This window comes from Atractosteus spatula, chromosome 5 (assembly GCF_055471065.1).
Source record: "Atractosteus spatula isolate fAtrSpa1 chromosome 5, fAtrSpa1.hap1, whole genome shotgun sequence".
NCBI classification, from domain to species: Eukaryota; Metazoa; Chordata; class Actinopteri; order Semionotiformes; family Lepisosteidae; genus Atractosteus; species Atractosteus spatula.
The window spans coordinates 32,752,336-32,778,652 of NC_142710.1; the positions used below are offsets into that span (position 1 = coordinate 32,752,336).

General features: G+C 36.6%; 1 protein-coding gene across 1 annotated transcript in view; it reads left to right on the forward strand.

The window, feature by feature from the left end:
• The window catches only part of LOC148834983 (catenin alpha-3-like), a 634,761-nt gene that overhangs the window by 32,014 nt on the left and 576,430 nt on the right, over positions 1 to 26,317 (forward strand). The window contains exons 4-5 of the mRNA XM_088915226.1: positions 16,675 to 16,841; positions 25,048 to 25,167. Coding sequence (XP_088771352.1) covers positions 16,675 to 16,841; positions 25,048 to 25,167 — 287 coding nt within the window. The remainder of the gene's footprint in view (positions 1 to 16,674; positions 16,842 to 25,047; positions 25,168 to 26,317) is intronic.

Genomic DNA, 26,317 nt, shown 5'->3' on the forward strand with positions numbered 1-26,317 from the left:
TTTTCTGGTCTTCAGCTTCACTTGTGCACTAGGGTTTTTTCAATTGTCGCCAATTATTAATCTCCTTCAGGTGAGCTGTACCTTTACAGTATCAAAACACAGTAAATACTATTTTGTACCATTAGTAGTTGCATTACACTGTACAAATTGCAAATTGCTTTGCATTGTGCATTGTTTCATACTAAATGCCGATGTTAGTGTATTTACACTGCTATTTCAGAGCTCTAAGAAAGCAGTGTTAATGAAATCTCAGAAGGAATACTTGGACATACATTTTTAATACACCAAGTGTCATTTCCAATCACCTTTACTTAAACTTAATTATTTATTTCAGAGAAGCTATAAGTCCTGAATAATGAATCACTTCAGGTTTCTAACAGTGCACGTACCAGTGTTACTATAGCAATACTGTGAAGATGCAGACCAATATTAGACATTTTATTTTGTATATCAAAAGAGAACTTTTTTGGATGCAGTTTTCATTAATATAAAAAACTTTTGAAAATGCAGCCTTGGTTTACCTTGGCATAAGTAAATGTAGAGTATTAGAGTATTAGTATTATTGCCAATTAGAGTGGCAAATTAACCAAACCATTCATTGAGAACAGAACTATCAATAACCTAAACTAATTTTCACTAAAACAAAAGGTGCACTGTAACTCATGATAACAAAAATGTCAATAATATAGTGTCTTGCAAAATTATTTGATGTCACATTTTTTGTGTAATTATAAAATGATGCATGCACATCTTTTAAACTTAAAATGTCAAAACCCAAATGTTAAAACTGAACAGTTCTATGGATAAATTGCCATATGGATAAGATACAATAATTGTCAGAAAAACTAAAAACTAACAGAAAAAACTACTAAAATATGTTGACAGCATAAGTATTGAAGCCCATGATCTGTGAGGATTCGACTGGACCACTTAATGACATTCACTTTCTTATTCTTAAGCCACACCAGTGTAGTTCTGGCCTTGTGCTTTGGGTCATTGTCTTGCTGAAAGATTCAGTTTTGTTCTGGATCTAATTTTACACATTTTCCTCAAAGATTTGCCAGTACTTTACTTCATACTTCAGTCTTGACAAGCTTCCCAGTCCATGCTGACAAGTAGAAAAACTATAAAATAATGCTGCTCACCATGCTTGACAGTAGAGATTCTGTTGATTTAGTGATGTTGGGCTTTGCATTTAGCCTAAAGCCTTACAGTTTTGTTTTGTTTGAGAACAAATCAGTTTGCAACTTGTTTGCAGTATTAGTTAAGAGCATTGAAAACCTCATGTAGATTGAGATTTTTTTTTCTTTCAGTTCAATATTTTGTCGACTGACCTGGATATCCTTGAACCATCGACATTTTCTACCATCCCCATCATTTTTCTTTGTAGCTCTTTCAAAGTCACCTTTGGCCTCATGGTGGCATCCTTAACCTTTTCCCTCTTTCCTCCTATAGCTGATTAGTTTGGAGCATCTAAACAGTGTCTGAATGCCTTCCACTTCTTAATGATCAGCTTCACCATACCAGATATTAAGGGTCTTTGAAATGTTTTGCTCCCTTCTTCTGATTTGTGCATTTGACATCTTCATCCCTGACTTGCTTTGGAAGTCTTCATGGTTGAATCTTTGCTAAACTTGCTAAACTGCCTGACTGAGGGACTTTAAATTTACATTAATTTATCCATCCATTTTCTAGCTGCTTTGTCTGATTCAGGGTCTCCAGTTGGCCGGAGGCTATCCTGGAAAGCAGTGGGCTCAGGCAAGATACACCCTGGACAGGACGCCAGTCGATCATAGGGCACACACAAGCAGAAACACAAACTCACACCAGGGCCATTTTACCTGGAAGCCAATAAACCAACCAGTATGTTTTTGGACTGTGGGAGGAAACTGGAGCACATGGAGGAAATCTGTGCAAACTTGAGGAGAACATACAAACTCCACATAGATAGTACCGCTGTCCAGAATTAAACTCAAGCCCCCAGGACTTTAAAGCAATAATGCTAACCACTGCGCCAACATGTCACCATTAAAATGTATAATTATTTTGGAATCTTGTGAACCACTATACACTTGACATACTTTGAGAGGCTAATCAACTATTTCTGTGACTTGTTAAAACAATTTTGTGCATTTGATTAGACTTGCCATAGCGAAGGGTTTGAATAATTAAAGTATGACTTGTTCATTTTTCTTTCAAGTTATCTGTTTACTTCTTTTTTTGTATTTGAATGTGTGGAGTACATTGTGTGCATAATAAACATTGATTGCTGTTTTAAAGTGACATGACTGCAAGGCTTAAAGGGACTGTTTAAATCTCTGCAACAAAATGGATTCATTGACGTTATAGAAAAAATGGAAGAATTTCGAATTAAGCACGAAATTGTAAACTGTGTGAAAGTAATGTAAGTCTCCGTGTTCTTGCAAATTCGCATTCGATTTCCCACGAATTGCAGCATGATGCATCCCTTCCTGCTCACTTGTCACCGTAATGACTAATATAATGCGATGTATCAGTGAATAAGTTCAGGTTGTGCAGCAGACATTTTGCTTTTTCCAAAATTACCCACATGCTCAGTTAACAAAACAGTAGTATTTGTTGGCAAAACAATCTCAAAATTGAAAGCAATATGTCTGTTGGGTTAAAGGAGATGTACCTAGAAATTGTGTCTATTTTGTGATGTAAATTGGAGGTTTTACAAATTACTGTATACATTTTCCTTTTATTGTGATTTGAAATGCACTCATCAATGCTGATACGTTCTAAACCAGAAATATAAAAATAGTGTTGCAGTTCCCCTTTAAAGCAACAAAATGTGAAAGCTTCTGAATAATTTAGCAAAACACTGTACCTGGTTAAAATACTGAATAAAAATGAAGATGGAACAACAATGATAAAATGTAAAAATAATTAATATTTACAATGATCCTGCAATTGCTTTTAGTTGGAAGCATCGGATTTGCATGGTTTGTAAACTGGCTCCACTGTTCCTATTAAATCCTTCTGTAATTTTAGTTCAGTTTGAAGTTTCAGATAGTACTGCAATGTTTCTTTCTAGATGTAGTGGTATGTTATCTTGATGCGGTGGCAGGTGGTTAATGGCAGCTGGGTTTCGTTGGAGACATACTGCTGCCATGCTTTGTTGGGGTAATTTGTCATCTCTCTAGCTCTCTAACGAACAGGAACCTGTGGTGGGGACTCATTTGCTCCACAGCTGACTAATGACTGCTCCATGCTGTAAACAGTCAAGAATATTAATAAGCAAATAAATAAAATGCGTAGCAAATGGGTAAACAAAGCCAGAATATAAAATTTAGTTGAAACAGACCCTGGAAATTCCACATTATAAGGTTTTACCTGACATGGCTGAGAAACATTATGAGTTGTGCAGCTGCACTAACTACCACCCATGGAGATTTGTCATCTTATTTACAAGGGCATCCTGGGGGCATCACAGCAGAAAGAGAAATCACACCATTCAATCAAAGTAGTAGACACACAGTGTACAAACACAGCCACTTTACCCAACAGGATATTTCAACTGAGCCTCACAAAGATAAAATTGCAGTGGCCCTGGTGACATGAATATGCATTTTCTCCCCACCATAAAGTACTGTAGGCACTGCTTTGAAAAACATAAAAAAGCTAAGACAATGATTTTAAAATAGCCAATATAAAATTGACACTCAGCTCTGCATTTTCACTACATGTTATGTAGGCCTTACTTATCTTATATACAAGCATATTTGACAGCAAAAGATGGAAGGACATTTTCATGGCCGGCAAGCCTTTTTTATTCAAATGTATTATACTGTATGTGGATAGCAGCAAAATCATATTTTACAGTTATTGAATGTAATATATTAACATTAATTTTGTACCATTATAAGCAACCTTCAAAAGACATTTGCAGATGTGTTGATTTCAGGCAAAATTACTTGTCTTAAGAAATAATATAAATGTTTGCTATTGAGAGGAGCACATCTTATTTAGTTTTGCCTCTCTATTTAATTTGCATTGATATACTAGAGTTTTGTACATGAATGGTATAATACTATACTATACCTTATCGAATGAATGTCTCTTCTCCAGATTTAGCATAATATTTTTCTAAACAGTGAAATAAGAAAGAAAATTGAAAAAAAAGATTAAACTGATCACTAGTAAATGAACAAATGTTGAAGTGGAATGATATACATCATATAGTTATTAAAACTAATAGTTAAGCATGGTGCGTTTGCCCTACTACAACAGTCAAAAAGCACATTTTAATCAGCATTGATCAAATGGAATAGAGATGCATCATTCTGTTGCCATTCATCTCCCCATTTTGTCTACCCCCTTTATTACAATTTTCAGAAAAGACTGACAAATCTGCTAGCAAGTACATTATATTTCTCCTCCCTTTTTTGGAGTGTACAGAGGTTTAATAATTCAATAATATTAATTCCTAAGTAGCATTTCTTGTAAAACAGTATTGTATCTTAAGAAAGCAGCACCTGGATTGGTTGAGTGTGGAGGAAACAGAACAGTGTAACTCACAATTAGATATTTATACAGTAGCTGATGGACATGCTTTTTCCCATTATTTGTCATTAAGAGCTTCCAAGCATGGAGTCAGCCAGCGTGGGGCATAGTGTGTTCTGATGAAGAATTTTGGAGAGGCAGGTCACATAATCTGTGACAGGAAAATTCCTAGAAAGTTAAAGTGCAAAATGTACAAGACTGTGATTAGACCTGTACTACTATATGGAGCTGAATGCTTGGCAGTTGGAAAGAGGGAAGAGAACTTGATGAGAAGAACTGAAATGAGGATGTTGAGATGGATTCTGCAGATTTCAATGAAGGATAAGATCAGAAATGAAGAAATCCGTAGACAATGTAGGGTGGTGGATGTGGTTGAGAAGATGCGAGAGGCGAGGTTACGGTGGTATGGACATATCATGAGGAGGGACATTGAGGAAGTAACAAAGAGGGTAATGGAATTTGAGGTGGAAGGTAACAGGGGAAGAGGCAGGCCTAGAAAGAGATGGATAGATTGTGTGAGAAAAGATATGGAGGTATGTGAAGTGAGTGAGGAAGATGTGCTCGACAGAGACAAGTGGAGAAGAGCAACCAAAGCAGCTGACCCCAGGACAGTCTGGGACTAAGGCTGTGAAAAAGAAGAAGAAGAAGAAGAGGTTATTTGCACAATGTGCAATAGGATGGGGAGCTGTAAAAAATATTTCACTTTAGACAGTTTGTTTTCTTTCTCAGTTAACCTTGCATAGAGTTCAAACAGTTGATTATAACAATAATGTCCTCTTACATACTTCTTGATCCATAATCCATTTACAATTTAGAGAATATTTGAGATAGATTCCTAGATGCAATATTGTAAACAAATATAGAAAACAACAGAAAGTTAGAAGTTGCATTTTATTGTGGAAAGACCTACTGTATTTTTACTTTTTATGTAATTTCACACTCAAGGTACAGTATGTGCTGAACTTGGTGCTTTAAAATACGTTTCTGTGTCATTTGGATGTAGATTTACATGACTTACTATTAACAACATTGAAGCTTTGTTTCATTTAAATATACAGTACATAATGTGGTAAATTACAATTAAAACTATTTTGTTTACTTTTTATTCTAAATATTGACATAGAAATGTAGTGAGAACATCTGTGTTTCTATTAGTGCTCTATTTTCTTACAGTGGAAATTGCTCAATAATGTTTCAAAGTTCAGAAAAGCTTTTTATACAAGAACTTGGTAAATGAAAGTCTAAGGTGAAACTACTGTGGCAAGTAAGAAATAACCTGAACAAAATGGGATAATGTGTGCAGAGAAAAAATCCTCTCAAGTGAAGGAAACAAGTAATAAGGAAACATTACTAAAGTTCTAAATGAAGAAAAAACTATTTAGAAAGGTGATGTGCATTAGGAATCATATTTCTGTTATTAAACCAGTTCATCTCATAATAAAGAAACAACCATTGTTATGTTATGAGGTGACAACTTTATATGTCTGATAAAATCAAGAAATGTATTATTATGATCATAATGATTTTCCTGTATCTTTGCATTTTGGTTTCTACCCTACTTCTGGTTCTGTTTTTTTCTCAAACTTGGAATTCACTTCTATAAAGGTTTCTGCTGTAGAAGTTACTTGTCACAAGAGCTCTGATATATTAAATGACTTCCTGCTGCCTTAATTCTGTAAAACATTCTGAATAAAAAACTTTGCCTTTCATACCCACAAGTTTGCAAATATTAGATGTTCCAACAAAGCCAAACTGCTTGCCTTCTGCCATGGTTTTTATTGCTTAAATTTAGGCATTCGCTGAACACGTTCCATGTGAAAGATATACAGTATTTTCTCTGAAAACAACTTATTAACATATCAGATTTCATTATAGAGCAATATATAATGTTTAATAACAACCAGTTTGGGAATGTTTGGATTGATTTCACTGACAGAGATAATGTTACATAAACTGTAAATTGCATCTCGAACGGCCTGTTACAATTAAGGTCATCAGCTTCACAGTATTATAGGCTTCTGGGAAATAGGAAACAAAGCAACACTTGGCTGAGGGTGTCTGAAAAAACTATTAATTTAAGTGTCAATATAAAAAAGGTTTTTAGCTTCTGTAATATGCTTTCCTTAGTACTTAGATTTTCCTGTTTTCTTTTTGAATTATTCCCAAAATGGGCATTTAGAGATGGAATTAGTCTAATTTTTCTGGAGATACAGTAGTCATATTTGTGAGATAGAGAAGGGCTAAACATAGTTGCAACATTTAAGAAATTCAATGCTTTTGTTTTATATTTTATATTTTATATTTTTATACAATATAAACATGAAGGCATACATTTCTGAACAGCTGCTGTGGAAACTTAAAAACTTAGACTAAGTTCAGATTTTTTGTGTTTTTGCACTCATTAATTTTAATTGATCATAAAACTATAAACACTTAGTAGTGAAAGTTCAACATAATATTGATTTAGAAAGCTGTTACGCCAGGGCAGCCTGTGGATATGCTGGGAGACTGAGACATGAGGAATCATGGTTATCCCCTGCCTCTAAAGATACGGTCTGTTTGCCTTTTTGTCCTCTTTTCCCCTACCAATAAGGCACCCAATAATTCAGTTATTCATCTCCTATTTAATCCTGAAATGCCACTGAGCCAGTGCTCTGCCATTTATCTTTCAGTGGCAGTACCACAGTGTACTATTCAGTGTGCTCTGACCACACTCCCCTCTGGATGCAACAGACCGTTACATACAGTACTGTATACCGGCAGTCAGTTCCCGTGCCTTATGGAGTTTCTAAAGCCTCGCTGGTCTGTTACAAACCAACAGCCAGTTCCCACACCAGACTACTGTGATCTCTTCAGCCTCACTACCTTGCTGCGGTTTCTATAGCTTCACCAGCTCTGCCGCAACTTTTATAGCTTCACCGGCCCATCTCCCAGAGGGAGACTTTAGGAGAGTTTTGGAAAGAAACTTAGTTTTGAAGTAATAAGCTAAATAGCTCTCCTGTGCTTTAGAGAGAGATTGAAGAACTGTATTGACATCATAGAAGAAGAGCTAAGTTTTTGTGGTTTCGGTCTTGATTATCCATGAACTTTAAATAACATGCAAAGGAACAAGTAATAGGTTTATTCCATGCTGAAAAAAAGAAGAAAGAGAACATAATGTTTCGGCCGTGGAGCCTTCTTCAGGTGTAACATAAACTTTTGCTACTCTGTACAGATATTTACTGATCTATAAGAATCAAAGGCCTAACTTCAATAGACATGGAAACATACTGTAGAATTCTGCCTGGCAGCTGAGGCACAAATACTGCATAAGAGAAAAAGAGGGAACCTAAAGTATGTGTTACAAAAAACATTCTACTCAGAGCCTAAATCTTTCTCTTAAATGGATGCAAAATAAATGTGAACATATTTTTCTATTAAAATCAAGCATTACTAACCATTACAGAAATGGTGTTATGGTTTCCTGGTGAACATCAGGAAATCAGTATTTCTAGAAATAGTGCCTTTAGAATAATTGTAGCAGCTACGCTATAGCTTTACATAAAAATATTTTTGCTTACATCATCTAGTATTACAGAGGACTAGGATCACTCAATTCTGTAGTCTTGGGGTTCCCAAAACAAGATTCTTTAATAGTGCTAATGAATATGGTCTCAATGACAGAAAGAAGACAAAGCATTCAAAGCCACAAGGTTTATTTTCAACAGTGCTGTAAATGTATTTACAGAGAATTTGTAAATAATGCTGAAACCTTACAGATGTACAAATAGCATCTCTTAACTAACAGCAAAAATGTTTTTCAATATGAGTGAGATGGATAATAGTCCACCAGACGTACAATAAAATCCACTGGAAAAGCACATACTGGTGAGCTTAAATATAGACAAAAGAGAACAAACAGCTCAGATTTGCAGGGAAGACAGTCTTACTTACATTACACAAGGAGCACTTTGCAGAGAGTGAGCACAAAACATTCTTTAACATTAACTCAGCCTTACTCCTTATAAAGCCGAAACCAGTCCACAAAAACATCTTTTCGTCTTCTTGTTCCTCTCACCTGAAATCCATTAAGCAAAAGAAGCTTGACCCAGGAAAAGCAAAAAGAAGGGAGCTTGCTCTGAGACCTGCACAGTCTGTACAAAGATATCTGTCTGCTTGTTGTGCAGCTGTTTCCCTGTTCTTTCTGTGACTGCTTCTCTTTCTTTTTAAGGTTCTCTCACTGTCCTAATGAAACCAACACAGTGGGAAGCAATCTTTATGAATAGAATTACACTATCTTTGCCTCCAGGCTCATTAATTGCTATACAGGCAGGGGTGTGGACCAGACCTAAAACAGAGCAACAGAAAACAAAAGAGAAAGGAAAAACAACACAGTACATCATAACACTTGCCAATTAACATACAATAATAGTGCTATGAGGACCATCAATTTACAGAGAGGTGTACTGTATTCATGTGTTTATACCTGTTATACTGGTTTTCTTATTCCTTCTCTACCATCTTTTATTCCCCTGTTTCTGTATGCTTGTTTTTGTAATTTTCCTGTTTATCATTTAAGACGACTGATTTAATTTCAGTTTTTACAATTGTTTAGCCACTTGGATCTTGGAACCCCCCGTTCATGTCACACACTAATATTAATTGTTTGCATTCTTCTTTGATAATTCTCTTAAACGTTTGTGGTGCAATGCACATGTGCTACATTCCATACAAGATCCTAGACCACATTTTCCCACTCTGGTGAATTTTCAAGTTAGACCTTGCGAATTAGGCTGCCTGAAAATGCATTTGTGGTTACTGACCATGGTATCTCGAACAGAATACTGCTTAAAGCAATCAGAAATGTGACCTTAGTTTCTGCAATGGCTGATTCTGAGTTTTTCTAACATGCTATTCCTCAGGGGACAAAAGCAAGGAATAAGCATACCTATTGTCAAAACCCTTTTAGCTACTATAGATCATGCATAGAGTACGAAAATTCCCAGGTTGCAATATGCTGTTTATGGTGTTGTAAGACTTAAATCCCAACCTGGCTATTATCCTCTAAAAGTTTCCTTTTAAAGACCCTTTCTTTCTGCATTGAGCATTTGTGAGTGTTTGTATCTGTCGATTTGCCTACCTATTTATCTACTGTAGTGCATAAAAGGTGTCGTTTTACTGTACGTCCCAGGAGCTTAGTCTTTGGAGCTTTGTGGCATGCATTTCTGAAACTGCCATGGTATTTTTAATTTAGATCTGCGTCCTGTCTGCAATTAAAATACACAGTATAAAGTAATTAAGCAAAAACAGGTTTCAAGTCAGACAGAACCTTTTTAGAATAGTGCAGGAAATGATGTAGTTGAAACCACTTAGGATTTCAAACTATAATGGTTTTTAAATGTTCTTTTACATTTTCATTTTAATTATTTTTAAATCTAATGTCTTTACTAGAGTATTGATGAATATGACTTCCTGTGTTATGAAATCATTTATGAAAAATCTGAATTTCAACAAAAGAAACATCATCATTAATAAAATAATGTGTTTTTAAAACATTAAGTGGAAAGACAGTGGACTGGAGAAACTTTTACTCACACCCAGACATTTTCCTGATTATCAGTGACTTTGTTCGATCCTTGTACCATTCTCGTTGTTTTGGTTTTACAGCATGAGTTTAACCTGATACATAACAGAGGATGAATTTACAGTGATTCCTAAGAAATGACATTATTTGTACAGGGGTAATGCAATAATCATTAAGAAAATTGTTTAAAAAAGATTAAAAAAAATATCCCTTAGCTTTAGGACCACGTTAACCTAAAAAGTATTGCTGTTAATACTGTACCTGACTGACTGGTATACAGTACCTGTAGATTTTGTAGATTTTTCTTTATGAGCTCATGTTTGGAACAAGAGATACATAAGAAAATCAATGCAAATTATTTTGATTATAGCTTAATACATCCTTTGGCTAAACTATTGCCAAACAGGACTTATTAAGATTTCCAAGAAAAATAGTCTAAATGATCACCAAAGCAGTAATAGACCTGGCAGTGCAATATACTATAACATGGTGTTATGATCCCTGCCTCTCGGCAACGAAAGAGGCAGAAGAAGGCGTAGCCTTAGTTCATTAGTCCACCTATCTGTGTACGCTTTCACCACCACACCTCTGTCTCATCTGGTATTTAAGCATTAGTCTTTCCCTACCCCCTCGCTCAGTATTGGTTTCCCTTTCGAGCTACTTAGTTGCGCTACGCCATCTACCTCCTCGTACTCTTCTGGTTCTGACTTTGGTTTATCCCCTTTTACTACGTCTTTTGGATTACGGCTCGGCTTCGGTTGCTTTCTCCGAGTTTGGTTCTCTGGCTTCCCCTGGACTCTCGGTTCTCTCCTTCGTCTACGGTTTTGGATTATGGTCTGGCTTTGGCTACTCTCTCCCTATTTGGATCACTGGCTTCCCCTGGACTCTCGGCTCTCTCCTTCGGCTACGGTATTTGGATCACGACTTGTCTCTATCAGCTCCCGCAAGTGGGTTCACTACTTGGTTTCGGTTTCACTGGCCGAATCCGTAACAGAATACTGAGCCATTTAACATGGACCCAGCGGAGCAAGAGGAATTTCGCTCGGTTTTGGATCAGCACTGGCAAGCTTTACTCCAGTTACAGGCTTCCGTCCAACAGATTTCAGCGCATCTGTCGGCAATGCCGCCTACCAGTAATAGTGAAAGTAACGCTGGAGCTGCCGCTTCGGCTCCGCCCCCGCCAGCTTCTACACCTGCTCCTCGACCTCTTCCACTTACACCCCCTGACAGGTTTGACGGCAACCCTACGAAATGTCGGGGCTTCTTGGCACAGTGTGCGCTGCTTTTCAGGCTCCATCTGGTAACTTTTTTTTCTCCTCAAGACAAGATTGCCTTCGTAGTTTCTCTGTTAACTGGCCGTGCTCTGGAATGGGCTACTGCCTTACTAGATCGTGGGGCTCCTGAGGTACAGGACTATGATCTCTTTTTAGATAAATTTAAGGGGGTTTTTTGTCGTTCCTCAGCTGGACTAGACTCCGCCTACCACCTCTCATCTATCCGCCAGGGCCGCAGGTCTGCACAGGATTATGCCATAGACTTTCAAGTAGCAGCAGCAGAGACTCACTGGGATGATGAGGTCCTAATTTTTCTTTTTCTGCAAGGATTATGTGAAGAAATAAAGGATCACCTGGTAACTATGCCACAGTCGGGCAGAACTTTGGAGGAAGTAATTTCCCAGGTGTTGGAGTTAGAGTTTAGAATTCGTCAGAGGAATAGAGAAAGATCTCAGACACAGATACAAGAGGTTTCTCGGCCACCACCTACCAACACTCTAGACTCGGAACAACCTATGGAAATTGCCCACGCCTGGTTAACTCCAGAAGAAAGAGAGAGACGCAGACGAGAGGGCCGCTGTATGTACTGTGGAAAATTAGGACACTTTAAAGCTGACTGCCCTGCTTTATGTTCGTCTTTGAGGCGCCTCCCAACTGCTCAAGATCCTGTGGTGAGTGAGTTAACTCAATCCTCTAAGTTTTCCTCAGGATTTTCTATTATGTCTACATTGTTTTGGGGTAATAAACAGACGCCACTTCTTGCTTTTATTGACTCGGGGGCAGCGGGGAACTTCATCGACGCCTCCTTAGCTCAAGCTTGGAAACTGCCCTTGACCCAGGTGACTCCTCCTCTTCGTGTACAATCTATTGATGGTTCCCCAGTGTCTCCAGGACTTATAAGATGGCAAACTGAATTAATAAGATTGCAAATTGGCGCCACTCATGTGGAAGATATCTGGTTTTATCTCCTCGAGACCCCATCACATCCCCTTGACCTAGGCTTTCCCTGGCTCCAACAGCATGACCCTAACATTTCATGGTCCCGTAGAGAAATTTTAACTTGGGGACCCCAATGTATTGGTAGTTGCTGTCGTCTGCCTGTAAGAGTTGCACTCACGGAAAAGCCCCCTTCTGGCGTTCCTACGATACCCCCCCAATATTCTGATCTACAGGAAGCCTTTAATGAGCAAGAGGCCTTGGCTCTCCCACCCCACCGACCTTATGACTGTGCCATCGACCTTTTGCCAGGAACTATTCCTCCTAAAGGTCGTATATTTCCGCTCTCCAATATGGAATCCGAGGCCCTGAAAGTATATATACAAGATTCTCTAAAGGCTGGAATTATACGCCCATCTACTTCACCTGCTTGTGCCAGTTTTTTTTTTGTGGAAAAGAAGGATGGTGGACTCCGTCCCTGTATTGATTATCGTGGCCTTAATGAGATCACTATTAAAAACCGGTACCTTGATGACATTCTAATTTTCTCTAATACCTTCCAGGATCATGTTCTCCATGTCAGAGAAGTACTCTCCCGACTCATAAAGAATAAACTTTATGTCAAACTGGAGAAGTGCACTTTTAATGCTTCTAGGATTCACTTTTTAGGTTACATCATCTCTCCAGAAGGGGTAGAAATGGACTCAAGTAAAGTCTCCGCAATTTCTGATTGGCCCACACCCAAGAACCTTAAACGCATACAACGGTTTCTTGGCTTTGCCAACTTCTATAGAAGGTTTATTCGAAACTTCAGCTCGGTGGTTGCTCCCATAACCTTTTTAACTCGCAAAGGACCCAGACAAGGGAAATGGAATCCTCAAGCAGAAGAGGCATTTCAGCACCTGAAACACCTTTTCACTACTGCCCCCATCCTGAAACACCCTGATCCTTCTTTGCCTTTTGTTGTTGAGGTGGACGCTTCTGGCCATGGTGTGGGCGCTGTTCTCTCTCAACGTCATGGAGAAAAACAGATTCTTCACCCCTGCGCCTTCTTTTCTAAGAAGTTATCCCCTGCACAGATGAACTATGATGTTGGTAACCATGAGTTTCTGGCTATTAAGTTAGCATTGGAAGAATGGAGGCACTGGCTGGAGGGAGCTCATCATCCATTCTTGATATACACAGATCACAAAAACCTGGAGTATTTACAATCGGCCAAACGTCTATGTCCTCACCAGGTCAGATGGTCCCTCTTTTTCACCAGATTTAATTTCCTTATCACCTACACTCCAGGCTCTAAAAACATCAAAGCTGATGCTCTCTCACGGATCCACGACCCCCCTGAGGCTGAACTGCTTCCTGAACCCATCATCCCTTCTGGTAAATTCCTGGCAGCTGTCAGATTGGACATAGAAGTCGTAGTTAGACGCGCCTTGGCTGGACAAACTGTACCTCCTCAGTGCCCTCAGGACAAGTTATTTGTCTCAACCCCAGTCAGATCTTCTGTCTTACAATGGGGACATGACTCCCGCTTCGCCGGACACCCTGGATTCCGACGTACCTTGGATTTCATCTCTAGAGATTTCTGGTGGCCAACCATGGTTAAAGATGTCAAGGAGTATGTCCAAGCCTGCTCTATATGTTCCCGAATTAAGTCTTCTCGGATGAGGGCGGCAGGCCCTCTTCAACCCTTACCTATCCCCGACCGTCCTTGGACCCACCTCTCAGTTGATTTCATTACTGACCTTCCACCAAGCCAAGGATACACGACAGTCATGGTAGTAGTAGATCGTTTCTCTAAATCCGCCCATTTTATTCCCCTACCTTCCTTGCCTTCAGCTAGGGAACTAGCAGACCTGTTCGTACTGCATATCTTCCGTCTTCATGGCATCCCTAAAGACATTGTTTCTGATAGGGGCCCCCAGTTTATTTCACAATTTTGGAAGGCCTTCTGTAAGTCACTGGGAACCTCAGTTTCGCTTACTTCAGCTTACCATCCTCAGGCCAATGGTCAAACTGAGCGTATGAATCAAGAACTGCTAACCTACTTACGGGCATATATCTCATCTACCCAAGATAACTGGGTATCATTGCTTCCATGGGCAGAATATGCTCATAATTCTTTTTATACTTCTTCGACTGGCATTTCACCATTCAAGTGTGCCTTAGGTTATCAGCCTCCTCTTTTACCGGACTCCCCGCCGGACACAGAAGTTCCTTCTGTTCAGGAGTATATCACGAACCTGCAGGACTTCTGGAAGAAGGCTAAAGCCGCCCTTCTTCACACTGCAGCTCGGCAGAGGACCGTGGTGGATCGGCACCGTCGAACCATACCCAGATTTCGACGTGGACAATTTGTCTGGTTGTCTACCCACAACCTTCCTCTAAAGCAACCTTCTGGCAAGCTTGCTCCCAGGTTCATCGGTCCTTTTCGTGTCCTCACCCAGGTTACCCCTGTAACTTATCGGCTGGCCTTGCCTCCTACCCTCAGGATTCACCCTACATTCCATGTTTCCCTCCTTAAGCCCTTTCGCAGATCCACTCTGTCTAAACCGCAACAAAAACCCCCACCACCTCGAGTAATTGATGGACTCCCTGCCTACACCGTAAATAAGATCTTAGATTCCCGATGGTCTCGTGGATCCCTGCAATACCTAGTGGATTGGGAAGGCTACAGTCCAGAGGAGCGGTCGTGGGTATCGGAAAGAGATATACTGGACTCAAACCTGATCCGGGATTTCCATCAGAGTTTCCCTAATCGTCCAGCTAGGGCGCCGGGAGCCGCCCGTAGAGAGGGGGGTAATGTTACGATCCCTGCCTCTCGGCAACGAAAGAGGCAGAAGAAGGCGTAGCCTTAGTTCATTAGTCCACCTATCAGTGTATGCTTTCACCACCACACCTCCGTCTCATCTGGTATTTAAGCATTAGTCTTTCCCTACCCCCTCGCTCAGTATTGGTTTCCCTTTCGAGCTACTTAGTTGCGCTACGCCTTCTACCTCCTCGTACTGTTCTGGTTCCGACTTTGGTTTATCCCCTTTTACTACGTCTTTTGGATTACGGCTCGGCTTCGGTTGCTTTCTCCTAGTTTGGTTCTCTGGCTTCCCCTGGACTCTCGGCTCTCTTCTTCGTCTACGGTTTTGGATTACAGTCTGGCTTTGGCTACTCTCTCCCTGTTTGGATCACTGGCTTCCCCTGGACTCTCGGCTCTCTCCTTCGGCTACGGTATTTGGATCACGACTTGTCTCTATCGGCTCCCGCAAGTGGGTTCACTACTTGGTTTCGGTTTCACTGGCCGAATCTGTAACACATGGTAGATGGCAGTGGTGGGTGGGATGGTTATTAATCAAAATTAACTACAACAGGTATGGTATGAGACTGCCAATATCGACCTTTGCCATTTTCAAAACCTCTCTCACAAAGCAAGTGTATCTACAATTAATATGATGCTTGATACTTCTTGAATTTACTTCTTGAATTACAATATGTTTATGCACCAAGGGGGATACATTTTACACACCCAGTTATTGTCACCTTTGCCCCTTATGTCTATGTTATTGTTGCTGAGGAATTAGGTCCATACTATAAAAATATATTAGAGGTTCAGTATAAGAGTAATAATTTCATATACCTTTGCAAACTGTGTCAACAATCATATGGTGACTCTTTGAGTATTAAGTTGTATTATCTGCCACATATTAGGTGTCAGTGTTCACCTGACGCTAAGGAAATAAGATCCATGTGCTCTATGTAATTGATTTGTGCTTAGCAAAAGATTAAAATTGAATGTGTTCGGCCTTGTGGACAAATATTAGCACATGTGTTTGCAAACAACGACACAGTCAGGTAAATGATGACATTCTTAGACACTAAGATTGAAAATAATATAGTTAATATGGACAACACTAAAATCATGTGCCGTATTTTTTTTCTTTCAGTCTCCATATTATGTCAAAGGTACAGTACACAACTGATGGTACACAGAGTCTGGTGATGTTACAAGTAGTTACAAATTAAAAGTAGAACTGAGTCTGGACAGGTTTAAATTTTAAGTCTGAGTTGCTTTAAGTTGTTTAGTGGCTAGAATGACTCATTCTATTTAGCTGATGCATAAGAGATTATACAGTTCAATGAAGAGACATTATGGAGAGTAAAATTCAGGACAACAAGTCTCAGTGGACAGAGAAAAGAGCACAGCATCTGTTGAGACTTAACTGTAAAATCCTTCAGATTGGAAGACTAAGAAATACTTTTTTATTTGATTTTACTCCCAAGTCCGTACTTTCTTGTTTTAAGAAAATCACTTCCAGTCCCTTCAAACGCTGTCTCTTCTACTTAAGGGGGCTTTTTTCAGTTTTGAACTTGTTCTCCCTGTAGGTCACTCCTTGACTTGGACAGCTAAAGAGTTCACAGATGATCCATGTTGTCTGTCCAAACGAGAGGCTGTGGTTCAAGCTGCTCGTACTCTACTAGCTGCGGTTACAAGACTCCTCATCCTTGCTGACATCATAGATGTCATCTATCTGTTAGAACATCTGAGTACTGTAAGTAAAAAATGTTTTTTGGCCTTTTTTTTGTTTGTGCAGTTATCAATAATGAGATACTGTTTTCCAATGGCTGTATTATAATTATAATGTATACTGTATATAAGTAAGTATAATCATATTATCAAGTTTTGTAGCCCATACTGTATGCAGGTGAGGGAGGGAAAGAACAAAAAAATAGCTTGAGGTTAATGTTAAAAAATGCTCTAAAACATTTTGTGAATTATCTTTGGGTCATAAAATACTAGAAAGTTATGCTGCTGGTTTTCTTAATGTAATGAATTATTAAGACAGAGATGTTAATACAGTTGAAATGATGGAAGCAAATGCAGAAGAAGATTGCGTACAGTACCTGCCTTGATTATTTTCTTAAAAAGCCCTTAAGTGAAATAGGTTTAAGAACATCTGAATGTGATGTTTGAATATAGTGCACAAATCCTATTCAACAGAAACAGTATTCAACACTTGAATTTTGTTAAAGGATATCATTTTCTGTATCCATTAATTGTAATCTTATCATTGTAAGTCAAGGACATGAGCTAAAGAATTCAAGAGGGATTGCAAATACATTAATGTACAAAATCTATTGCTATAAAAAAAGGACCTCAATTATGAACCACAGTTTTTTCGTTATGTTAATACTCTAAAGGCCACTGTTTTTGTAGAAACAGTGCCTTTTGGCTAAATTGGTTGACCATGCAGAAGAGACACTAAATGTCTTTAAATTATCCTTGATTTTCTCATTTTCATCATATTTTTAATTTATTATGATCATGCACATACATTGTAAACTAAATAGACCCTATTTAAAGTGTTTATGCAATAATAGTATATGGTACAGTATGTACTGTATGTTTGTAGAACATTTGAAGGACTATAAAGTAATGTAAACATTGACATGGGATGTAATAAAATAAACTGGGTGAGGGTGATGTATAAAGGTAGAAATAAATATAATGTCACTTATTTAAATAAACAGCTAACATGTACCCTATAGTAATAAATGAAAACCAACCAAGTAGATACAATGTTTTCTTGTTTCCTGATGCAGTAAGATGGAGGACTCTTGAGAAGTCAGAAACATATAAAGAACATGGATATACAGTATGTTTACAACACTTAATTACAAACTGACACAAACTTATAAACTACTATTTACAAATGATTTACAAAGATTGTGAGTACCTGAGTCCAGGCCTTTTACAGTCTAAAACTGCCCTCCATCATTCTCTCAGAAATGGACCAACCTTACTGCAAACTATCACACAGCAGTTTAACGAGGTAATGCTGGTTTCTGCACTTTAAAAGATCCTCCAGAGAACAGTATGCTCTCTACAACTAATGTCAAATTCTCTAAATCAGACAATGCATTTGACACAAACTGGCCTTGTGGGTACTGTACTAAAAGAAAATAAATCCTCCCTCTCTAAAAAAACACATTTATCTGCCCCCAAATTTAATTCTGATCTTTTCCATTCTGAGAAATATCCATTATGTTTAAGTCCTGAAAGAACAGGTTGAATTGCTGGTACTTTGGATCTGGGGAAAGGTAAAAGTCACAGGTCTTGCTTGTGCTCCAGAGGTTGAAAGAGAGTTGTGGCCTTAGAATATACAGATATACTAAGCTAGTCTTCTTGGACTCCTAATGTTTCTTCCCTAGCTCACCACAACTGACCTCTAAGGTTTTCTTAATGCCCCAATTTGCATTACTGACATGCTTGCGATAGCTTCACATAATGCTCTAAACAACATAACAAAAAAGAAATATAGGAAGACTGTGAGAGAGTTTACAAATACCTTTAGAACAACAAAGTAAAGATTTGGAGTTAAAATTTAAGTGAAGATTTTGAGAAGTTCAGAATTCAGAATTATGAAAATAAAAATTTAATGTTTATGTTTATTAATAAATGTTTATGAATCCATAACAGTTTTCTTGATCTAATCATACTATACTTTACTATACAGTATAGTAACACTTACAGAATTTTTCACTTTCTTAATTACATAGTAATTACATAGAATTTTTAGTAATTATGTATAAACAGGAATTAGAAAACAGATTATTTTATTTTAGATTTTAATTGTTAAGAATATATTATACATAGTGGCTTTAAAATCATAGCAAATATAAAAAAACAAAAAAGAGGCCAGTAGTGATTTGAATGACATTTACTGTAAAGAATGACTTATGTTCGCATAGTGTAAGTTGATTTTAGCTGATACAAGTTTGCATAATATAAAGTGTTGGAGTCTCTGTCTTTTAAAACAGAAGTTATTAACCCAATTTTGTACCTGCATGTACAGTAAGTTCAGTGAGGGTTTGCCTAGGGGGTGTTTTGTTTAGATTACTGAGACTGTAAAGATTCATAGAACACCACATCTACAATGTCTGAATATTTTTTATGGCAATATAAATTAAAACATTTGAAGGTTCATTTTAGCATTCTCTTATTGAGCACTGTGTTGTTAATTGCAATCAAAGCATTGAAAATGTCCTGGTAACTAAGATCAATTTTAAAATAAACAAATGTAGCTTCTTTTATCATGTCATGCACTGCATTCTGAGGTCCCAAATTGGACAATACACAAAAAAGTCCTACGTTGAGTTCTATTTAAGAGTTTAAAAAGTCTTATGTTGGAGATAAAAAGTCCTAATTAGGAGAACAAAAGTTTTATTTTTTTATTTCTTCATTGAGGAACCAGGATGCTGCTGTAGTTTATACCCTTGCATTATCTTGCAAATATGCTTAGCTCTGTGACATTGGGTCTCCCCATGTTCATATGTGTTTCCTTCAGGTATACCAGTTTCCTCCCATAGTCCAAAGACATACTGGTTGGGTAACAGGTTTCTTGGAGAACTGATTTGCTCCTATTGTTTGCTGCGATAGACACTGGCTCCTCTGTGACTCTGTATGATATAAAGTAGATTTATGGTCATCTTTAAATTCCCTTACTCTCATCCTGGAGACTGGTGGTCTGATCAGTAGAACTGGTGTTTACTCCTGCCATTGACAGTATTTAACTCATACATGTTTGTTGATGTTATTCATTTATTATTAATATTATTTTAATATTTGCAAACTGTGATATATAAAAATCACTATAGTATACATATTAATTATAGTCTTTACTTGTTAAAATCTAAATTAAAACATAAAGGGTTACTTTTTCTGTTTTCTACAAGCGTTTCAATAAAACTGCAGTGTTTCATTTTCAATTACAACAAAAACAATAGCAAAATGTAGTTAAAATGAGCATGAGCACGAGCACTTTTCCAAAATAGCCAAAAGTGACCTTGTTAAAAAAGGTTTCTGATGTTTATGCAGCTAGTTGAATACTGTTCTTATTACTGTACCTTATTTTTTATTTTCGGCTAACACTATCAGCTAAATAAATATATTTTACATAAATTCATAAATAAATATTGTTAATGACGTTCATAAACTTATTTTTCCCTTTATTTACATGATTCCATATTTATACTGTATTTCATATTATGGTGATTTAAGGAATTAGAACAACATATTAAATGAAGCTAATGTTTTCACTAACATCTAATGGACTGCAACTACCTACAGTACCTACTGCATACCTACTACTACCTATTTATCTTCTTTGGCTAATATCCAGGATGTTCAGAGAGAGTAAGAGAATTTAAAGGTGCCATTCAACAGAAATCGCAACTGAGGGCTTTACGTTTATGTCTGTTTTTATTAAAGACACTATATACAACATACAGTGAAAGTGTAGGAACTTTATCAGAACTCCAATATTTAACAAAGATCCTGAAAAACGGACACACAAAAATATATATTACTGTATATACAGTATATAGAAATTCAAGTACTGTAGGTACAGTAACTGCTGCAATATGCATAGGCTGCAAAGGAACAAGTATAGGTTAATTCCATGCTGAAAAGCTGAAACATGTTTCTTTTCTTCTCTTTTCAGCATGGAATTAGCTTTTACTTGTTCCTATACAGTATATACTGTATATACTGTAGTCATTATTTACTAAATAAAACATGTTTATTTAAACTTGATGTTGATATTGCAATTTGCTGTTGAGGTACTGTGCACTATGCTCCACTTGAAAACATTTTTGCAATATAATTTTAATGATCTTTTGAAAATTGGTGGTACTATTAATGGCATTTAGATGAAGGCAGTCTAAAAGAACAAAGCAAATCAGGATCAGAATCTAGAAAGCAGGGAACATTTCTAAAGACATTAAGACAATGGGTCATTAGAATAATCAGTTTCTGGGTTGAATTACATGACAACTGTAGTAACATTTTGAGGAGGAAGACAGAGAAATGATAAGATTCATAAATGTTCATGGTTTTAAATAAATCAGATATACATTTTTATTTATTAATGGCATAATTTGTCTTACATATTTTAAGTTACATTGTTAGACTATATACTGTTTATTATCCAACCAAACATTTTTTAAAGCAAAAATTAGAGCACAAGAACTTCAGAGACTTAATGGATGCCCAGTGCATCACCATGAATGTACTGGTAACTGGAATGTACTGTATCAGATATTACACTGAGAAGAAGATATTTTTAATTAAAATTCATCAGATATCCACAATGCATTCTGTGGATTGAACTGAGATTAAAAAGTCAGACGAATACCCTTATTTGGGGCACAGCACATACACATTCATACAGAGTACCAGGTAGGTGGGAGGGAGCAAAGCGCTTTTGGTTTGTTTCTCTCTATGTGGCCTAGCAGTCATTTTATTGACAATTAGATTCATTTCCCAATACACCTCAAAGTGGCATTTAAAAACAACAAACATTTAAGATTAACGATGTTATGAAACCAAGCCAAAAACGTGTTTACATCTCACTTTAATCCCCCTCTTCCTGTATCTCTCCTTATGTTGACAAGAATGCTAGGATTCCCTGTGGATTGCGAAGTTACCAAGGGTTAGCTACAAAGGTGGAGATGGGGTGGAGGAAGTGTTTACATGTCTTCATGGTTCCAGGAGCAGACATTCAAATCTCAGTTCCAGCTTTCAAAAATCACAAAATATTTACAATTTTTTTCATACCATAAACTATGCTTAATTTAACTTTTTTGAGACATACTGTAGAGACTAAGCAAGCCAGAGATAGAGGGCAGATGAGTAAGGCATAGAGAGAACGTTTACTGTATAAAATGAGTTTTGCATTTGAGCCCAATGAAGCCAAGATAGCTTCCCATTGTGTATAAATGATCTGAAGAAAAGAAAGAACAAGCTGTCTTTTCATTTTTTTGCTTTCCATTTATAATTTAGACTGTATAATTAGCATTCAGACAAAATATAAATACCCAATCTCCAGGAGCACAATGATGCATCTCGAGAGACTTTTGCTAGTGATACCAATGAGGCACTGGCTTCATTAGATGATTCTCAGTAAGGGCACTATAAGCCAACCCTGAATACAGAAGAGGCTGTAGTGATTTATAATTCCAATGATTTAGAAATATTAATGGGTATATAAACCTAAAATACATTGCACTCACAACAGACAATACAATAAAGTATATTTTTATGTATTTGGTGAACTTTGTGACACTGCCCCCGGGTGTTACTTTTGCTACAGTAGCTCTAAACTACGCAGGTTCATCAATGTTATTGCTACTTTTATAATTAATATTAATTTAATATTTAACTTACTGTGGCATATACAATTAAGAAAAATGTTAATATAGTATGCATATTATTTATTATAATGTTATTATTTTTATTATTTAATATCTTTATTATCAGCAATGGACAATTTGGGGAGAGTTTGTGTATTGACCAGGACTCGAATCCAGGCCTCTCGTATGGCTTATAACCGCTAAAGTGTCATTCTGATTAGAAGTGCTTAATTAAATCCATTACACTGCAAAAATGCACCATACAAATATTATATATACTGTAAACACCAATTAATAAAATTATTGATGTTATAATTGCTTGCAGAGAAAGTGAAACCAAATGAACACAGAAGTCTTTCAAAGTAAACCAATTTGAATAAAAAACACTGCATGAAGCCTTACATTAAATCACATGATTACATGAAAAACACAAAAAATAGATATGATATGAAAAATATTTTGATTAACCAAGTTAAAGAATTCAATGCAGCTGGAATACTGTCGTGTACCCATTTTTTATTTTCAGCTAACACTAGCAGGTATATACAGTACTGTAAATATATATATTTATATTAATAAATTGATATTGTTAATGATGTTCTGAAATATTATTGTACTTTGGGAGGGGGGTGTTCAGCTACCAAAATATCTTCTGGGTATCAAGAGTTTCCAAATCCAGATCCAAAACGCAAGATGAAGTCGAAGCCAGAGAAAAAAACAAGGTCGGTAACCAGAAATCAGGTCGATAATAGAAAAAGTGCACAAGAGAAAGCCAAAGGTTATTCTCAATAGTGAGTGGGGACTGAGTCGAGTGAGAGGGTATAAATAGGGAAGAGAGTGAGGAGTGACAATTGATTAATTAGTGCGCGGATGTTGGCGGCAAGAGGTGTACGTATGAATGTGGTTTGTGACAAGTACAACAGGTTAAATGAAGCTACCGTTTAACTAACATCTAATGTACCACAAGTGCCATCTACCAATCTTCTATGGCAAGCCGAACAGCGCGCTAAGATTACAGTGTACATGACTTTTGACACACATTTTGAATGGCTGCATCTGTAGGCATTGGAATTTAGTGCAAGTGTATTAGAGAATGCCAGATTTCTTTTTTTTTGTGGAATGAACCATGTGTAAAAGTCTTTTGCTAGTTTTGTCATTAGAGAAGAGAGAACAGAAAGGAGAAACCTGGAAAAGGAAGGAGCTATAAAGTCTCCTCCAGAATGGAACCAATGAGAGAGCTAGGATTCTGGAGGGACTTCAAGTACAGTAACTATGGAGAGCCAAGCAACTAAAAATCCCAAAGATCGTTTGACATGGCTAGCATGCGTGCTGCAACATTATAACAGTCTGAGGGCATGTATTGTCACACAATGTTTAAGAGGAATTATGCAGTTATAACTTATTAATAAATACTCTAACAATACTCTAAACAATAATATTCTAATTTGTGAGCACTATGATTTTGCAGTTTTACATTATATTCTTCTACCTGCTGGAACATATTTTAACATGCAAAATAACAATGATGTGCAGTATTCATTTATATACTGTATAGTGCAGCTATTTATTCTGTTTTAAACATTTATCTATATTTAGCTTCTAATGTAATTAGTAATTAAAATAAATAGCTGTCTGGAAGATGTTCTGACAGTTAACAAATCTGAAATTTGAGGAATACCTGACTGAAATTGAACTAAGCCACTTCTCAGTTCATTTAAAAAAAAACAGTGACCTAGATAGAATAGCACTGGTGAGTTAGGTTGCTGTTGTCATGGGTTTCCTGTTAAGAGTAGAAAGTGTTAATGCAAAGATTTAATGGAATATGTTACTTTTAGTATCGTAATGAAATTTGTAAAAATAGAATTTAAGAGAAGTAGTACAGTAAATGCTTAATTTTTACCTGAAATGATTTTACATTTGTCCTACAAATTTACACAGCTGCTCTGCTTAAAGACAAACTTCACAGTTAGCAAATATCTAAATATAACTGAGCTTGTAGAAGCACAGTGAGACAAGATTTTTTTTTCTTCAGTGAGATAAGAGACTTTATAGAGGACCTACAGTAGTTGTTAAAACATTATAATATAATACTGATAGACTTCCTTTTGTAATTTTTTCTCATTTATATTAATCTGTCAAGTTACATGTTAAAGAACAATGGAAACAAACAAGAGTACAATCTAGATTAAATAATGTGAAAAGATTAAATAAAAGGGCAGGTCATATCGAGCAATCATGTCTCGTCTTTACAACAAAGACGGCTGTAACTTTCAGAAGATTTTTAGTTTCTTTTGTCAAATGCAAAAATAAAACATTGCATTTTTTTCTCTATGTATTACTGTATATGATGTTTTTAAATTAAATTATTTTTAATTTAAAGCCCAAAGAGGGTTCAATGACTAAGCACTTCTTCACAGTTTGTGAATAATTTAAGGAAACATTCATTAATGTATCGTTGAGTGTCTTCATGAAAGAAAATTTATCTTTGCAGGCAAATTAAGGTTGATTTTTTAGAAGAAATCCAGTTTGCTTCTGTGTGGCCAATTGTTCTTTTTTCAATTGCAGATTCAGAAAACATTTGAAATTCTCAGAACTTCATCCAACAAGATTGATCTGAAAAAAGCATACCAACAATTTGGAAAGGAGCTAAATGTATTGGATAATCTGGCCCATAAGAGACAACAGGTAAGCATCTACTGGTCTAAAATAATATTTTACTTTTTCATAGTCAAGCAAGCACATATGCAAACCTATTAGTGTGTTTTTGTAATGTCTAGCTAACAGGCTCTCTTCTCATTTCATCTGGTTTAAACATTTTTTTATACTGTGAAAAGATGCTTTAAAATAATGACAAGACAACAGTTTAATTTATGATAAATTCACAATCTAATACTGTGTGGATTGCAATAATGGATGCATTCCTAGAGGAAATGTTTAAAATGACATAAATTAAATGTTTTCTCTTTCAGATTTTGTATAAAAAGATTGTATTGATAGATTTTCTTCCCAGAGAAACAAAACATGATGATCAGGCCATGCTGAAAAACAATCATTTGGATACTGAGACATTGACAATGATGATATTCCAACATGTACAAGAATTGTAAACATTCGCAAGATACAAAAAAAGAATTGTGCATCAGTTATTGTTTTGGATGGTGAATTTGCACAAATACATTTCAGTATTGTAGTTTGCCAATCTCTGAATCTCTGAAATTATAGCTAGCAGCATAACAGAATAAATTAATATTTTAGAAATTCTAATGAAACTCTTAATGTATCTGATGGGACATTTGTTACTGAAAATGTGCATTCAAATGTTTGACATGATATTTTAAAGCACAGCTATAATATAATCAGTTCATAAAAACCACAAGAAAACATCTGTGGTAAGGTTTTACAAAATGGTATCTAAAGCGATGTTACTAGAAAGTGTTTAGTGTTGCATTTTGGGGTTAAGACTACGGTAAAATAGACTTCTGTATGCTCATTTATTGCCATTGTCATTTTCTTACTTCTGATTTTAAAATGTACCTATTTATAGTTTTGTGAACATGAAATTTGTGATATAATACTAGTATATTTTTAATGTGGATTACAAGAGGTGAATTGCTTTAATGGTTTTTAATCAAAAGGGCTTTAAATTTATTTTTTGGCCATGAGATTGCAGCCTTTTTCAAATAAGGATTAGGCTGCAAATCCTCAATTATTGTACACTTGCTTTTTGTCCTTGAAATGCTGTATTGCTTCACCTTGATGGTGACCAGATATTTTAGTGATCTGGTTTTGTTTGTCACAGGTTTGTCAGACCTGATCAATAATTATGACATCTAAA